Source organism: Scleropages formosus, chromosome 4, assembly GCF_900964775.1.
Source record: "Scleropages formosus chromosome 4, fSclFor1.1, whole genome shotgun sequence".
In the NCBI taxonomy this organism is placed as follows: domain Eukaryota; kingdom Metazoa; phylum Chordata; class Actinopteri; order Osteoglossiformes; family Osteoglossidae; genus Scleropages; species Scleropages formosus.
The window spans coordinates 20,368,246-20,381,471 of NC_041809.1; the positions used below are offsets into that span (position 1 = coordinate 20,368,246).

A 13,226-nucleotide genomic window follows, 5' to 3' on the forward strand; every position below is an offset into this window, starting at 1 on the left:
AATACCTTCTTCAGTATTTCTCCATGCATGGTGTCATGATGCGACACCACTGTTCTGTCCATGCACTCTCTCTTCTCTCTATAACTCTGGTGACCATTGGACTGAACGCTGTCTTCTTTATCCCCACCCCCTTCCCCGCCGCTGTCTCTGTACCCGAAGACCCCATCGACAACAGCTCTGGCCTGGGCACAGGGGCCATTGTGGGCATCCTCATTGTCGTCTTTGTGCTGCTGCTGGTGGGCGTGGACATCACCTGCTACTTCCTCAACAAGTGCGGTCTGCTCATGTGCATCGCTGTCAACTTCTGTGGCAAGGCAGGGCCAGGGGCCAAGAGCAAGGACCTTGAGGAGGGCAAGGCCTCCTTCACGTGAGTGGCCTTTCCCAGTGCTTTCAGGCCTCCCTCCTACAATTGCGCTCATCAAGGCTACTCTTATTTATCATTACTATAGCCTCAGAATACATTTATTTCACCCTACAATCACCTTTTACTTTATAACATGAGTTCCGCCCTATAAGAAAATTTCACAATACGATGCAAATTTCATGGCATTCTTCAAAGTCTACGAAAGTTACAGCGGAGACGTAGCTGGAATGACAGCCAGTCAGTGATGAGAATATAGCCATAATTTTTTTTGTTTTGATTTTTTTTTTATAACTATTCTATGGTTATTCTTATTCAGCCAATGAGCAGCTGGAGGTGGTATGGAGTATCTCAGTGGCTCCAGTTGGCCTCATGGTTGGAACTGCCTCATTGTTTATCTGACCCTGGTGGAAGTGGCAGTGCTCCGATGATGCTCATTGTTCCCTTAGCGAAATTTAATTCTGTATGTTACGTTTCTTACTCACCACCCCACCACCAATATCAAGACAGCAGCTCTTCCAGTCTAAAGGAAAAATGCAGTGTAATTTGTTGCTGATTTCTATATGTAAGTAACAATAACACTTTATTAATGCCCATCTAGGGTCTGTGAAACAGCTGCACTCTGCTGTGTCACCGTGTCTGCTGGTTCAAATTTTTTTATGTTAATTATGTTTGTTCATAATGTTTTTTTTATTCATGAGGTTGGAAAACATGTTTTTAGAGCTGGAAATATTTTTTCTTGATTGAAATCTTTTTGGGCTTTTAAAAGAATTGAAAGTGTTTGCATTAATGTTATGCATTAATGGTCTTACAATGGTTTCACAATATGATATTTTTGCTATGTTATGTTGGCTGTGGAGTAAATTAATATCGTATTGTGTGCACACCTCCCAGACGTACACCCGATCCATTTCTGCAGTTTTGGCTGTGGCAGTGTTTGCGGAGCCCTTTCACACGAATGACCTTTTCTTAAAGGTACAATAGCAGGGGAGCTCCCAATAACTCTTTGGTCTCAAGTCCATATCTGTAACCACAGTGTTGTTCGCTGCCTTTTTTGAAAGATCTAGATGGAAAATGTGTATTATTTCCAAAGACCCTGCCAAAAATAAGTCAAATTGTGCAAACAGTCCAGCTGCTGATAGCCACCAGTCTCTCCGCCTGTGGGGCCAACTCGTCTGTCTGGAGCGACTGCACACTGCTGCAGAATTAGGGGCAAAATGATACTCATCAAGATGCATTAGGGGGAGATTGGTACAATATCACAAGTTCCCAGAAGCACACATTTTTTGACATTATGTCATAAACCTGTAATGCGATGACTATCAAAGCCATATACTCTAAATCCGATTCCATTTGTGCCAGGCCGTTGTAGACAACGTATTTACATGCCGTTGCCATGAGAACCAGGTCGCTGTAGCTGCTCAAGCACTGGAGCGGTCCCGCGTATCCCAGCTTATTGTCTTTCCCAACGAGTTCTGCCCCCCTCCCCACTCCAGGAAAGACGAGTCCAAGGAGCCGATTGTGGAGGTGAGGACAGAGGAGGAGCGCACCCCCAACCACGAAGCAGGGGGGCAGACCGAGCCCAATGAGACCACCCCACTGACAGAGCCTGAGTAAGACACCCTTCTCCCTACTTCTGATCCAGTGATGTACTGGCGCTGCTGCGGGAGCAAAGCCTGCAGGGTGTGGACATTTTGTCTCCGTATCACTGTTGTTCCGTCCTAGACGTGCCGGAAACACTACATGCTTGGCTCTAGCTGACTCAGCCTACACAGGAGTTAAATGATCTTTTAAATGGATATGAAAAGTTTTGAGTGCATATATGTTTCCTGAAGACTGATTTAAAACTAATATCCTTACATGGGTAAGGACTCTTTATAACTAAATGCAGGACACCAGTCATGTTATGAAATGAAAGTTGTTGAATTATGTATAGAAAATGTAAGCCTCTGGTGGGTGATCTGTTCCTCAGTAAAATGAGAAGGTGTCTAGGACTATGCAAATATGCCTCACTGCCATGTTGGTGTTTTACTGATAGCTTGGGATTTCACGGGGCTGGGAATACAAATTGCTCGTCTGTCCCCTCTGAGAACAGATTGTAATATTTACGCAGAAGGAAAGGGTTTATTCTGGAATGATCTGTATGAGTGAAAGACGTTTTTTTTTGTTTTTCATTTCAGTTGTTTTTCTGTATTTATCTATTCAGACAAAGCAATCAATAGCGATGAAAGTTTACGTCTGGAGCTTATGTCAGCTGAATGTTAGTGTAACAAAACTGCACTTTTCACTTCCTCCCACTTGCTGTAAATGACTTTCTCCTGCTCTGATTGTTTCGGTTTGATCGGGTCTTACTAGCTGGGGGTCTTCCGCAGGCTGGTGCTTGGTCACAGCATGATGCACTCACTCACGTACTAGTCAGTCGCACCCCCTGCAAATCCCGACACTCTTCTTTTTCTCTCTCACTGGCACTATATTGTGTTCTCTCTCTTCTCATCCTCGTCTCACAGGCCTGCTGCTGACACCACTGCTGCAGTGGTGGACCTGCTTCCCTCTGTCGCCACTAACTCTGACACTGTCACTGAGAACAGCCCCGCTAGCGAGTCCACTACCCTTACCTCCAGCGCAGCTGTGCCGCCAGCTGCCAACGCCAAAGCCACCCCCCCAGTCCCACAGTCTAGCACCCCCAAGCCTAGCATAACTTCCCCTTCCTCCACTACACCCGCTCCCTCCGCCGCCCCCAAGGAGGCTCCCTTGGTCGACCTAAGTGAAGGGTTGGCAGCCAAGGCCGAAGTGGCTCCAGCCACCAACGGTCCAGAGGCCGCCGAAGCCATGAGCAACCCCACGCCTGCCTCTGACCCGAGCCCCACCCCCACTTCCCAGCCCACCAAAGCAGATGCCACGAAACTCCCTGGGAGTGAGGCACCACAGGCCACTGCAAAAAGCCTCCCTGAGCCATCCCAGAACCCCACTGCCACTGACAGTGCAGCCAAGCCCTCCCACAACCAAGATTTACAAATAGACGGAGGACCCTACCAGACCTCAGACACTGACCTTGCCAAGGATGTCTTTGACGCTCTGGGCAAGCCCACCGGGCCCCCTGCAGACTCCACTGCTGTACCCACACCAGCCCAGGACGAGTATGGCTTCTTCTAGATGTCTTATTTGTTTGTCACCTCTTTCCTGTCACCACCCTTGTTGTGTCTTTCCTCATTATCTGGTGTGTTTGTGGTTTGTTTCGATGCATGTTCTTTCTCATTAATGCCACCACCTTAGCATGTGAGCTGCAGGCACCAATCACTTTGTATGTCCTCTGAGTGTCATGCACAAGTGACTACTTCTGAACTGTGTGGGGTCGGGTGGTGTGGAGTGAAAGCCCCCTGCTAGGAACATAGCCCAGAAGGCAGAATGGAGAGCAGGCTGAGGGGTGGGAGTTTCTCATTGATCATCTCACCAAGTGATCAATGGCAGGCTGCGCCAACACTACGCAAAATGGATGTTTGTTGCCTCTCTCCGTTTTGAAGAACGGTCCCCTTGTTGCTGTTTCCCTTGTTTATGAGCCATTTCATTCTGAGACACTTTAAGGTTGTTTAAGGCATTTCCATAAGGTTTAAATCTAGTTGATGGTTGTAGTGATGCGTCGCCGCAGCAACAGTGCTTTCCTTTCCAGTGTACGCTCGGAAAGGAAAACGCTCCCTTTGTGTCCATCCATCAGGAAAGTGAACACGAAGTTGAAGAAAGGCCAAAGTCGAATGATGGTCTCAACTTCAGGGTAGTGGCCAGATGTCAAAGTTGATGGCTGTTTTTAAGATCTCCATTTAACCTTAATTGGCCAAAGATGAACCAGATATCTCCCGGGGATAATTAAACTGATGATATAATACCATTAGAGGAATTCTGGTTCCAGGACTGCTCCACTTGGTCTTTGCCAAATATCTTCAGTCAGCTAACTTCACTTTCACTGAATAAACTGAACCTGGAAGTACAGCCAGAGTGGTTTTATAAAATGGCTTCAAACTGATGATTGAAAACAACTTAAAGAAATAAAATTGCTGCACACTGAATTAGGCTTTCTTACTGTTCTACTTGGCTAGTATCAGGGTATTGAGGTTCAGATGTTCAGTGTTAGCGCCTGCCATAATGGGGCTCACCTTCAACGAGAGTGACAGCAATAACTGGCCTGCTTGAACCTGTGGATGAGTTCAGCCTGAATGATGCCTCCAGGAGAGACCACATATGTCTCCTCCATTAGAGACACAGCTCTGGAACTCATGGCACCAGCAATGGAGGGGATTTTCAGGTGCAGCCACTGCCAGTTGATGGCCTCTCTCCTGTGCTTTTCATTATTCTGTTTAAGCTGTCCAATTAACAGAGTTGAATATTCTAATTATGACAATATTTGCACGAGTGGTGTTAAATATAGGGGTTACTTGGATTGTGGCATATCAGATAATGGAATCAGTGTATGTCAATACCGTTTAATGCTATGAGCGCGATGTCCGTGATTCCTACCCGCAATTTTGGGTCATCTCAAATTATTGTTTCTAGTCCAGCCGGTCGTCTTTGCTCTCTGAAGTAATAACCAGAAGGTGCCACTCACTCGAAGTTTTACTGCCGCTGCCAGTGATGTCGACAAAGGAAAGAGCAATTGTCATGTCAAGTGTGCGTGTTGGGGCTCATTATCCAATCAGGATTGATTTGAGAAGAAGAGATGGGGGAAAAAAGTAAATCCGTTAAACTAAAAGTTTAGTGACCACTTGCAAAACCCCTCGAGAACAAAGCAGAGCGTTTAGAATGTTTTTTTAAGGCTTTTAATTCCTTCTTTCCAGGCAAAACCTTGGTAGTTTATTAAGATGCTGGCCATGAAGCTGTGCCCTAATGCCGCCTCATTGGCATCCATCTCTGACATTCATTCATAGCGAACCGTGGAGCTGCTGTTAAGGGTTTCTCTAGGTGAGGAGCAGGTTGCTGCTGTTAAATATTAACAAGTGCCTTTCCGGTCACCCTCCGACACTCGCACACCGCTAGAGGCGACATCTACTTGCCTCCACTCCAGTCCTCTGTGTCGTTTCATGTCTCTCGAGGCACAGAAGTATTTCACTGGACTCAGAGAAACCATGCTGCGGGAGGGTACTTTGTGGTTTCCCTCTGTTCTCGAAGGGACCCCCAACCTACCCCCCACCCCGCTACCTCCCCCATCATGTACTTTTATTCAACTTTTCCTTGCAAGATGGAAGGGGAGTCTCATGGTGCGTCACGTACTTAACAGCTTTTCTAGAATGATTTATGTTGTTTATTAAGCTGTCAAATGTGGCTGCATTCAGTCATTGGGGCTCTGGTATGCAAGAGCAGCGGTTGATCATCTTATAAGTCTGAAACTCAGCCTTTGCGTTCTTGGTTTTTCTTTTTACCTCTTTTTGAGTGATCATCTGAAGAACCTGCCAAAAGCTCATTTTAGGTGTTCTGTCTACATTCTGATTGACTAAGTGCAAAGTTTTACCTAGCTATCTACTGCAACGCTGTGTACTTTTGTTCATTACCTATACAGTTAGTAGTAATAACAAGAATAACAGCTGTATTTTACACCCAGGAGTATGACTAAATTTACACTTCCATAATCGGGCTTACCAACATTGTTACTGCGTACATACACTTAATGATTTAAATGGAGACCTGTTGTAACCGTGGTCTCTTTTATCTGTTGTTAAGGCATTTTCAGCACGGGTACAATTTCAGCATGCTCTTTTCCAGCAGTAAATGGGGAGTGGGCCGTAAGTGGCACCCCCACCATGGACACCAACATTTTCCGCTTGCTTTCCGGTCCTTGCTGTTAGTCGTCGAGTAACGGCTCATGACTCCCACCTAGTGCGCATACGGGGCTTTGCCACTGCAGCTGCAGGAGAGCACATTGGCAGCACATAGTGCGCACAGGGTGGCTACATCTGTGGCTTTACAGCCATCAGTGGTGTGCATTGAGGTGTGACTTTTTGGAGTGAATCTTGCTCATTGTGGTGCAGGTCAGAATCTGGCTTGTCTCGGAGTTGCCAGGTCTCCGGCGATTTGTCATCGTTTTCGGCAACGCGGCTGACAGTTTAAAAGCCGACGGAGAACGGACAGCACCAAAGGCACATCCTCTGCTGTCTGGCCCAGCTCTGGAGACCTCTTGTCGGACGTGTGCAGGACACTTCTTCTATTTGATAACCTTCATGGATGACAGTACTGTTGCCGGTTGATTGTAGGCTTAGGTTAGCACCACGTCCACCCCCGTCCCAGTCCCCGCAGTTTTCCCATTTGCTGCGTTATCTATAAACCAGCAAGAGCTCAGGTGCTCCCCACATCCTGTTTGTTTCCTGCAGGTTTCCTGGCTCCCCCTGAGCAGTTTGGAACACACTTGTGCACAGTCTCTCAGTTTGGTATCCTTCAGCTGCCAGGTCGGCGGCTCCGCCACACATCCAAGGTCGATAATGTCCTCTGAACACACTGTCAGCCTTCACTCACTCTGCTGCTTTGTGCATTCTCTCTTAGTCGTGCCTTGGCACAGAGAGAACCTTGGACATCTGTGAAAAAATCATCCCATTTATTAAAGAGCGGCCGCATAGCGTCGCCTCCGTCGCGTTACTGAGCGCACTTGATGCCACGGGGTCCCTGCGCGCACTGAGGCCCCGGGGCTGCGAGGAGTGAAACATGGCCGCTCACGCGACGGAGAAGTAATCGCTGCGTGCGGTCGTTCTCGTGGAGCGGCCCCGGCAAGAACGGCACGGTCCCTGCAGAGGCACAGAAAAGCACAGATGGTGTGGACGGAGGTGTATGATGTGTGTTTTGCTGCATCTAATCCCAGCTCTCAGAAGCCCCCACCACAGATCGGAGTCTATCCTCTAGTCCCAGGCAGGAGCTCCACTCAACTTCATGCATCTTGCACAACAGAAATTGTCTTTGACATTCAGTGCAATCAGGTCTCCTGCTGCCCGCCTGCTATCGGTGATGCCACAGCGTGTGCACGCCCGTTTACATTTCAAGCCTTTCTCGCAAACATGGCTGTGGCCGTAAGGATCACTGCGCGGTCAACCGGTTTGCGGTAGCCGTGTGCATTGTTGCGCTTCATTTACACTTGTCATATATATTTTCAGGAAAAAAAAAAACAGACTAGTCTCACAAATGGTTCACTGCTATCAATAATTTTGCTGCAGGAGTGGAGAGTGAGAGTGCATTAAAAGGATTTTGCTATGGGCTCCGCATGAATGAGTCCAGTCCAGGCCTCAGCATCCTCGCCCCTTCCTAGGCGGAGACGGACCACTCTGCACTGGAGAGTGATCTCAGCTGACACGTACACCGACCTGTGTTTGCTTAGCCTTGGCTTTGCTTTGCTGACTGTACTACCGCGCCCCAGTTTGCGTTCACCTTTCGTACCATGCTGCTCCTTAACCCGTGCTCCATCTACTAACCTTGCATGCTTTCCACCCTCTCTGCTGTGCCCATGCCACCCCACAGAGACAGAAGCGGAAGACGCACCATCTTGTTTGATGTGCGAATCAGCTGCCGTGTGCTTTGCCGTGCGGATGCAAAAGCAGCGCTCAGGACCTGAAAGAAGGGAGCGAGGAGGTGGCGCCTAGTGGCACCGGTTAGCAACTCGTGGCTCTTACAACGTTTTGCTTCCCCTCCCCATCAGGAAAATCGTCGTAGCAGATGACAAGAGCAAACCTGAGGAGACGGAGGTGAAGAAGACCCCTTCGGAGGTGAAGACAGTCCCCAACGAGGCTGCTCAGACAAACGGCAATGAGAGCAAAGCGTGATGCGCCTGCAGCCACAGCCCCACCTACAGGATGTCTCACACACAACATCAAAAACGAGATTACAGGCGGTTTCTTTCTTCGGTGTCTTTTTTGAGTTTTCAGAACAAGCGATGAGTTTGTAGATTTGTAGAACGGAAAAAAAGATCTTGTGCACATGCCTTTATTTCCATGTATGTTTTTGTTCGGTTTTGTTTTTTGTTTTGTTTTCAGTGTATTTTTAACATTCAAAGAAAAAGCAAGATCTTGTATTTAAGCTGAATCTCAAGTTATTGGAGGGAACCAAAATCGAATTCCAAGAGCAGTCTCCTGGGGATTTAGTAACATCTCAGCCAGTTGGAGTAGATAACCACGGTAAATTTAGCTTTATCCAAGAATAATGCCTTTATGTTGTGCACATGCACATTCCATAACTCGTTACTATAATATTTCAAATCACATCTGGTTTAGTATATGCTGTATTACCACGTTTATTTCCACTGCTAATGAATTGTTTAATGTTCTGTTGTGTTAAAAGAATATGTGCAAAGTTTACTGCCTTTTATTTTATCTTTTTTAATCATTATTATTTTGAAGGTTGTAGTTAGAGCATAGAGCACTAGCATGCTTGCTTGGCGACAGAAGTTTTTCCATTTTTTTGTTTTTTTTTTCTGAGATGTTTACACGGCTTTTTTCATATTTCCCTTTTCTGAACATGGCTTGATTTTGTATGAAAAGACAGTGAAAATACTGCGTCCAACAGAGTAACTTTAGTCAGAGTTGTCGGTTAGGGTTAGACGACTGAAAAGTACTTTAGAAGCCACCGTTATTTTGTACGGACAGATGCAAGAGCACACTGTCCCTCACGTCCTCATTGACACGTTGCTCTCTGTTTCATTTCGTCCCGACCCAGCTGACCTGTTCCTCAGAAATATGCGGGGCTGACAGGGGTTCGGGAAGTGGGGGGGTGGGGGAGTAGATGTCACAGGGAACAGTCATCCATCACTAAGTTGAGGGGGGTCCCAAAGCCCCCGTATTTCCTGCGAAGAACCACATTGGCTTGTTTTACCAACTGACTGGATCGCGTTTTAAAAAGCTGTTTCCTGTTTCCATTGGTTTATCCCATGTAAGAAGTGTGATCTGATTAGAAGCTAATGTACGTATTGGGTTGTTAACCTCTTTTTATGCATATAGATCAAACAAATGCCTGAATGATTCTGTTATTTAAGCCATAGTGCTATGGTGTGGATTTGGAAACACAGATAACTCAATCAGACCCTTTTTGTACAGTATGTTTCTCATTCTTTTAGACTGCAAGCTTGTGCACTGTGAATGCGTGAATATCCTAGTGTGAATAAAAATGTGTTCTTTGTCATAGAATAATAACAAAAAAATCTGCATAGTTTGGTTGTGAAAGGTATAGCGAATAGTTCAGACAAAATGTTCCATGAAAAATCAATGACAAACACAAAAAAAGTTAAACTAGGGGAACCGGTGCCTTTGAAAAAAATGTATATTGTTCTTCTTGCGGCATGCGTTCCATATTGTTCGGTGTCACGCAGAGGGAGCGAAGACGGGCCACACCCTGCGGCCTACGCAGACCTGCCCTTTGCCAGCTGCTGTCAAAGGCCACCCTCCGGGGGGCGCTCACAAAGCGCTGTTGCCAGTTTGCAACTTCAGAGTTCGAAAGAAAAAAGTAAATAAATAGATAAATACTCGTCATGTTGCTCGGTGTGTTTTGCATATTACAGCCTCAGGGGATGAGAATGGAGGTGATCAATACTGTGTTCGTTTACACTGCAGGCGGGGGCATTGCTTACAGTATGCCTAAACATTATGCAAAAAACGAATAAATGAAAATAATTTAAAAAAAATTTACAGAGCATGATAAAAATTGCGTGCAGTGTAGGTGAGGGCTCGTCCCTGACTGAAGAGACAGCCTGCAAACTGACATACGGACACGGTGCGCCGGAGCACTCTTCCTACACTCGTCAGACGGACCCTTTGAGAGCACGTGCCGGAAACCGCCCGGGCGAAGCTAACATTCATCTAGTGAAAGAAGGGGACAGAAGGAGTTGGACAAAGTGGTTTTTTTTTTGAATGAGCGTGCATGAGTACTCCAACTGAATCTTGCTTCTAGATTTATGATACTGGTGTTGAGGCTGAGATTGAGTTCTAGTCAATGGAAACTTCAGTCCTGAAGGCTTTATGTGTCGTATGCCGATCTGGTTCAGTGTTCTCTCTACCGTCGTCTGTTCAGAACATCTTTACGTAATGGGCATTGAGTGATTTTACTCGGCTGCTGCGTCTCGCGGATAAAAGAAGCAGGAAGGGGGTTGGTCCGGCGCCGTTCCTTCACAGACCTATTTGTAGCGGTGTGGAAAAATAAACAGTGATGTTTGTGCAGCCCTCCGGCCGGTAAACGGCTGGAGAACCGCAGCGGCTCTGGGGCTTTTACTCAACTGCCGTAAAAAGTGGGACCAACTTACTTGTGAGTTTACATGAAATTTTAAAACAGTGTATTGTGCCATGAAGCAAACCGATCCAAGAAAGGAAGCCAGTCAGCGAAAGCACTTTTAAGGAATGTGAAACCTCGTCTGACAACAAGCCAAAAGATTCCTGTTGACAAATTAGTCTCTCCGATGTACGGATTCTCATAGGATATGGGCCTTGTCCCTCTACAAAGGCTGTGTCTCTGTCCCAGAAACCTCCATTGTCATTCCTACCCAGCATTCCCTGCTTTGGGGCCTTCTTTCTTGTATACAGATTTTTACTAAGTGAAACATTGGTACCACCTCTCCTTCCACTGTCACTGGTGTAAATACTGAGTACTAACCGAAAACATTTGACTTTGCATTCTGTCAGAAATACCTGTGTTCAATAAAAGTTGAAAAAGGAAAGCGGACGTGTCATTTTTCCACACGCAATATGCACGTGCCCTTATCCTAAACTTGTGTACTCCATACTCCACGTAACGCAGGCCGTGTTGACGCATTTCTCGCTGTATGGACTTAACGTGACTGGACAAAGATTTTTTTTTTTAAACTTCTCAGACACTTTATCCAGAGGAAGGTTGGCAGAATGAAGATCTCTTCCACATAAACAATTACACGTACACTCGTCTCCCTTATAACGGGGTTCAATATATGCAATTTTTTTCCAAACAACAAAAAAAAAATGATAAATTCAGAACAGTAGCATTATGTAGTCATTTTACTTCCATAAGTGTGCTTCACACAATCCTGACAAAGATGCACCAGGCAGTAGAACCACATACACGCGCACTCAACGAGTGATTCCGAGCAACACCGGTTATTGGATCAGAGCGGACGTTCAACACAATAATAAACGTGGGGTAAACAGTCATGGGAACATTGAAGAAAATTACAGACTATAATAAATTGTGTACGGAAAATGATGCTTGATGCGAAACAACTTGGAAGAACAACATCCTGTCATATTGATAGTACTAACCAATCAAAAATATTCTGCCTAATAATTTAATATCACAACTAAAATAGTACAATTTTTATTTTTATTTTCACTGTTACTTGTTTCGCTCACGTGTTTCTCAAAACAGCTTTCGGTGTTTAGCTGCCTACAATTATTTAACCATTTATTCAGCTGGGGTTATTTTTACTGCGTCATTTCAGGATAAACGTCATGATCATCGGTACTGCAGCAGGAGGTGGGATTCAGACCTGGTTCTTTTGAGTCCTGATAGAAATAATAAACGTGTATGTATTAGCTCCGGTACCTGAATTATTATGAAACGCACATTTCTTTTAGGGAGAAGGGCCGAGGGTGGACTCAGGGTGTGCGTCAGTGTGCCTTGTCAACTCGTATTTTGTCTGTGCTCTTTACAGCAACAGTGGCTGCTGAGGGTTAGCATAGGTTCAGGAGAAAATAATTTTTTCCCTCATGAAACAATGTAATTTCAATCCCCTCGCAATGGAAATTTACCTAATGGGGTGATTTCATGGAACAAAAAAAAAAAGCATCATTATGTGAGGAACAGGAGAATATGGTTTCATACATACCGCATGTATAGTATGCTTTAGCAATATTACACCGCTAGTGGGTCAGTGTACGGAACCAGGAAAATGATATTTATATGATCATCGAGGCATCAATTACGGAAAATAGCTGTCACTCTTTACTGCTCCTAATGTCTCCTTTTGTCCCAGATTTCCGCACAGTTCGGGGACGAGGAAGGAGTCTGAGGGGGCAGTCCGGGCCCCTGGACGTCAGGGTCCAGCTGAGCTGTTCAAACTATTGTGGACTTTACCTGTTAAAAAGATGGATTGTTTCTAAAAGCTCAGTCACATCACTAGAAAGGCAGTGAACAGTTCCTTTTCATTTTTTTTTTTTTTCTGAACCGCCTGTCCCATATGGGGTCACGGGGAACCGGAGCCTACCCGGCAACACAGGGCGTAAGGCCGGGGGGGACACACCCAGGACAGGACGCCAGTCCGTCACAAGGCACCCCAAGCGGGACTCGAACCCCAGACCCACCGGAGAGCAGGACCCGGTCCAACCCACTGCGCCACCTGCGCCCCCCCTTTTCATTTTTGTACACACTAAATAGAACCCCTTGTTCCCAAGGTGTTCACAGCGAGTCACTTATTGGAATTAAATCAAAGCAGCGATATGCCATATGATGTACCCTTCTTATTGCCATTACACCACTGTTCACGCGTTTCATGAGCGACAGCCAAGAACCATCGGCGCCAGAACCGTGTTGCTTTTTCTGCAATCTGGGCGCGACAATCCTATCAGGAAGAGGTTTGCTGAAAATGCTGAAGAGTAAATGAAGTCACTGGTTGAATGCAATGCTTCAGCGGCAATCGGGAGAATCGGACTGTTGCCCAATGGACCGGTCGGCTTTAGGCTTTCGGCCCACCGGGTAGCCCGAGCAATGGATTTTCCAGCTTTCGCTTTCGCCCCTTCACCTCTGACACACACACATACTGTAACGCACAGAGATACACACGTATATGAGCCCCGTGCAGTCAGATCCATAACCTGAATAGCAGTTTGTCGGTTAATGATCACGTGGTGACTGAATGAGCGAGTCGCATTTCCTGTTCGGTGGCGTCGAG

At 46.2% G+C, this 13,226-nt stretch overlaps 1 protein-coding gene across 12 annotated transcripts in view; it reads left to right on the top strand.

The window, feature by feature from the left end:
- ncam1a (neural cell adhesion molecule 1a) overlaps positions 1-9,518 on the top strand; it is a 177,769-nt gene extending 168,251 nt beyond the window's left edge. For 9 of the 12 annotated variants that reach the window (XM_029251563.1, XM_029251564.1, XM_029251567.1 and 6 more), the window contains 4 exons: positions 160-367; positions 1,858-1,974; positions 2,869-3,498; positions 8,025-9,518. In XM_029251563.1, the coding sequence (XP_029107396.1) occupies positions 160-367; positions 1,858-1,974; positions 2,869-3,498; positions 8,025-8,148 (1,079 nt within the window). In that variant the 3' untranslated portion in view covers positions 8,149-9,518. The remainder of the gene's footprint in view (positions 1-159; positions 368-1,857; positions 1,975-2,868; positions 3,499-8,024) is intronic. The other 3 variants (XM_029251572.1, XM_029251575.1, XM_029251573.1) reach the window with 1 other exon arrangement.
- The last annotated feature ends 3,708 nt before the right edge of the window (positions 9,519-13,226 follow it).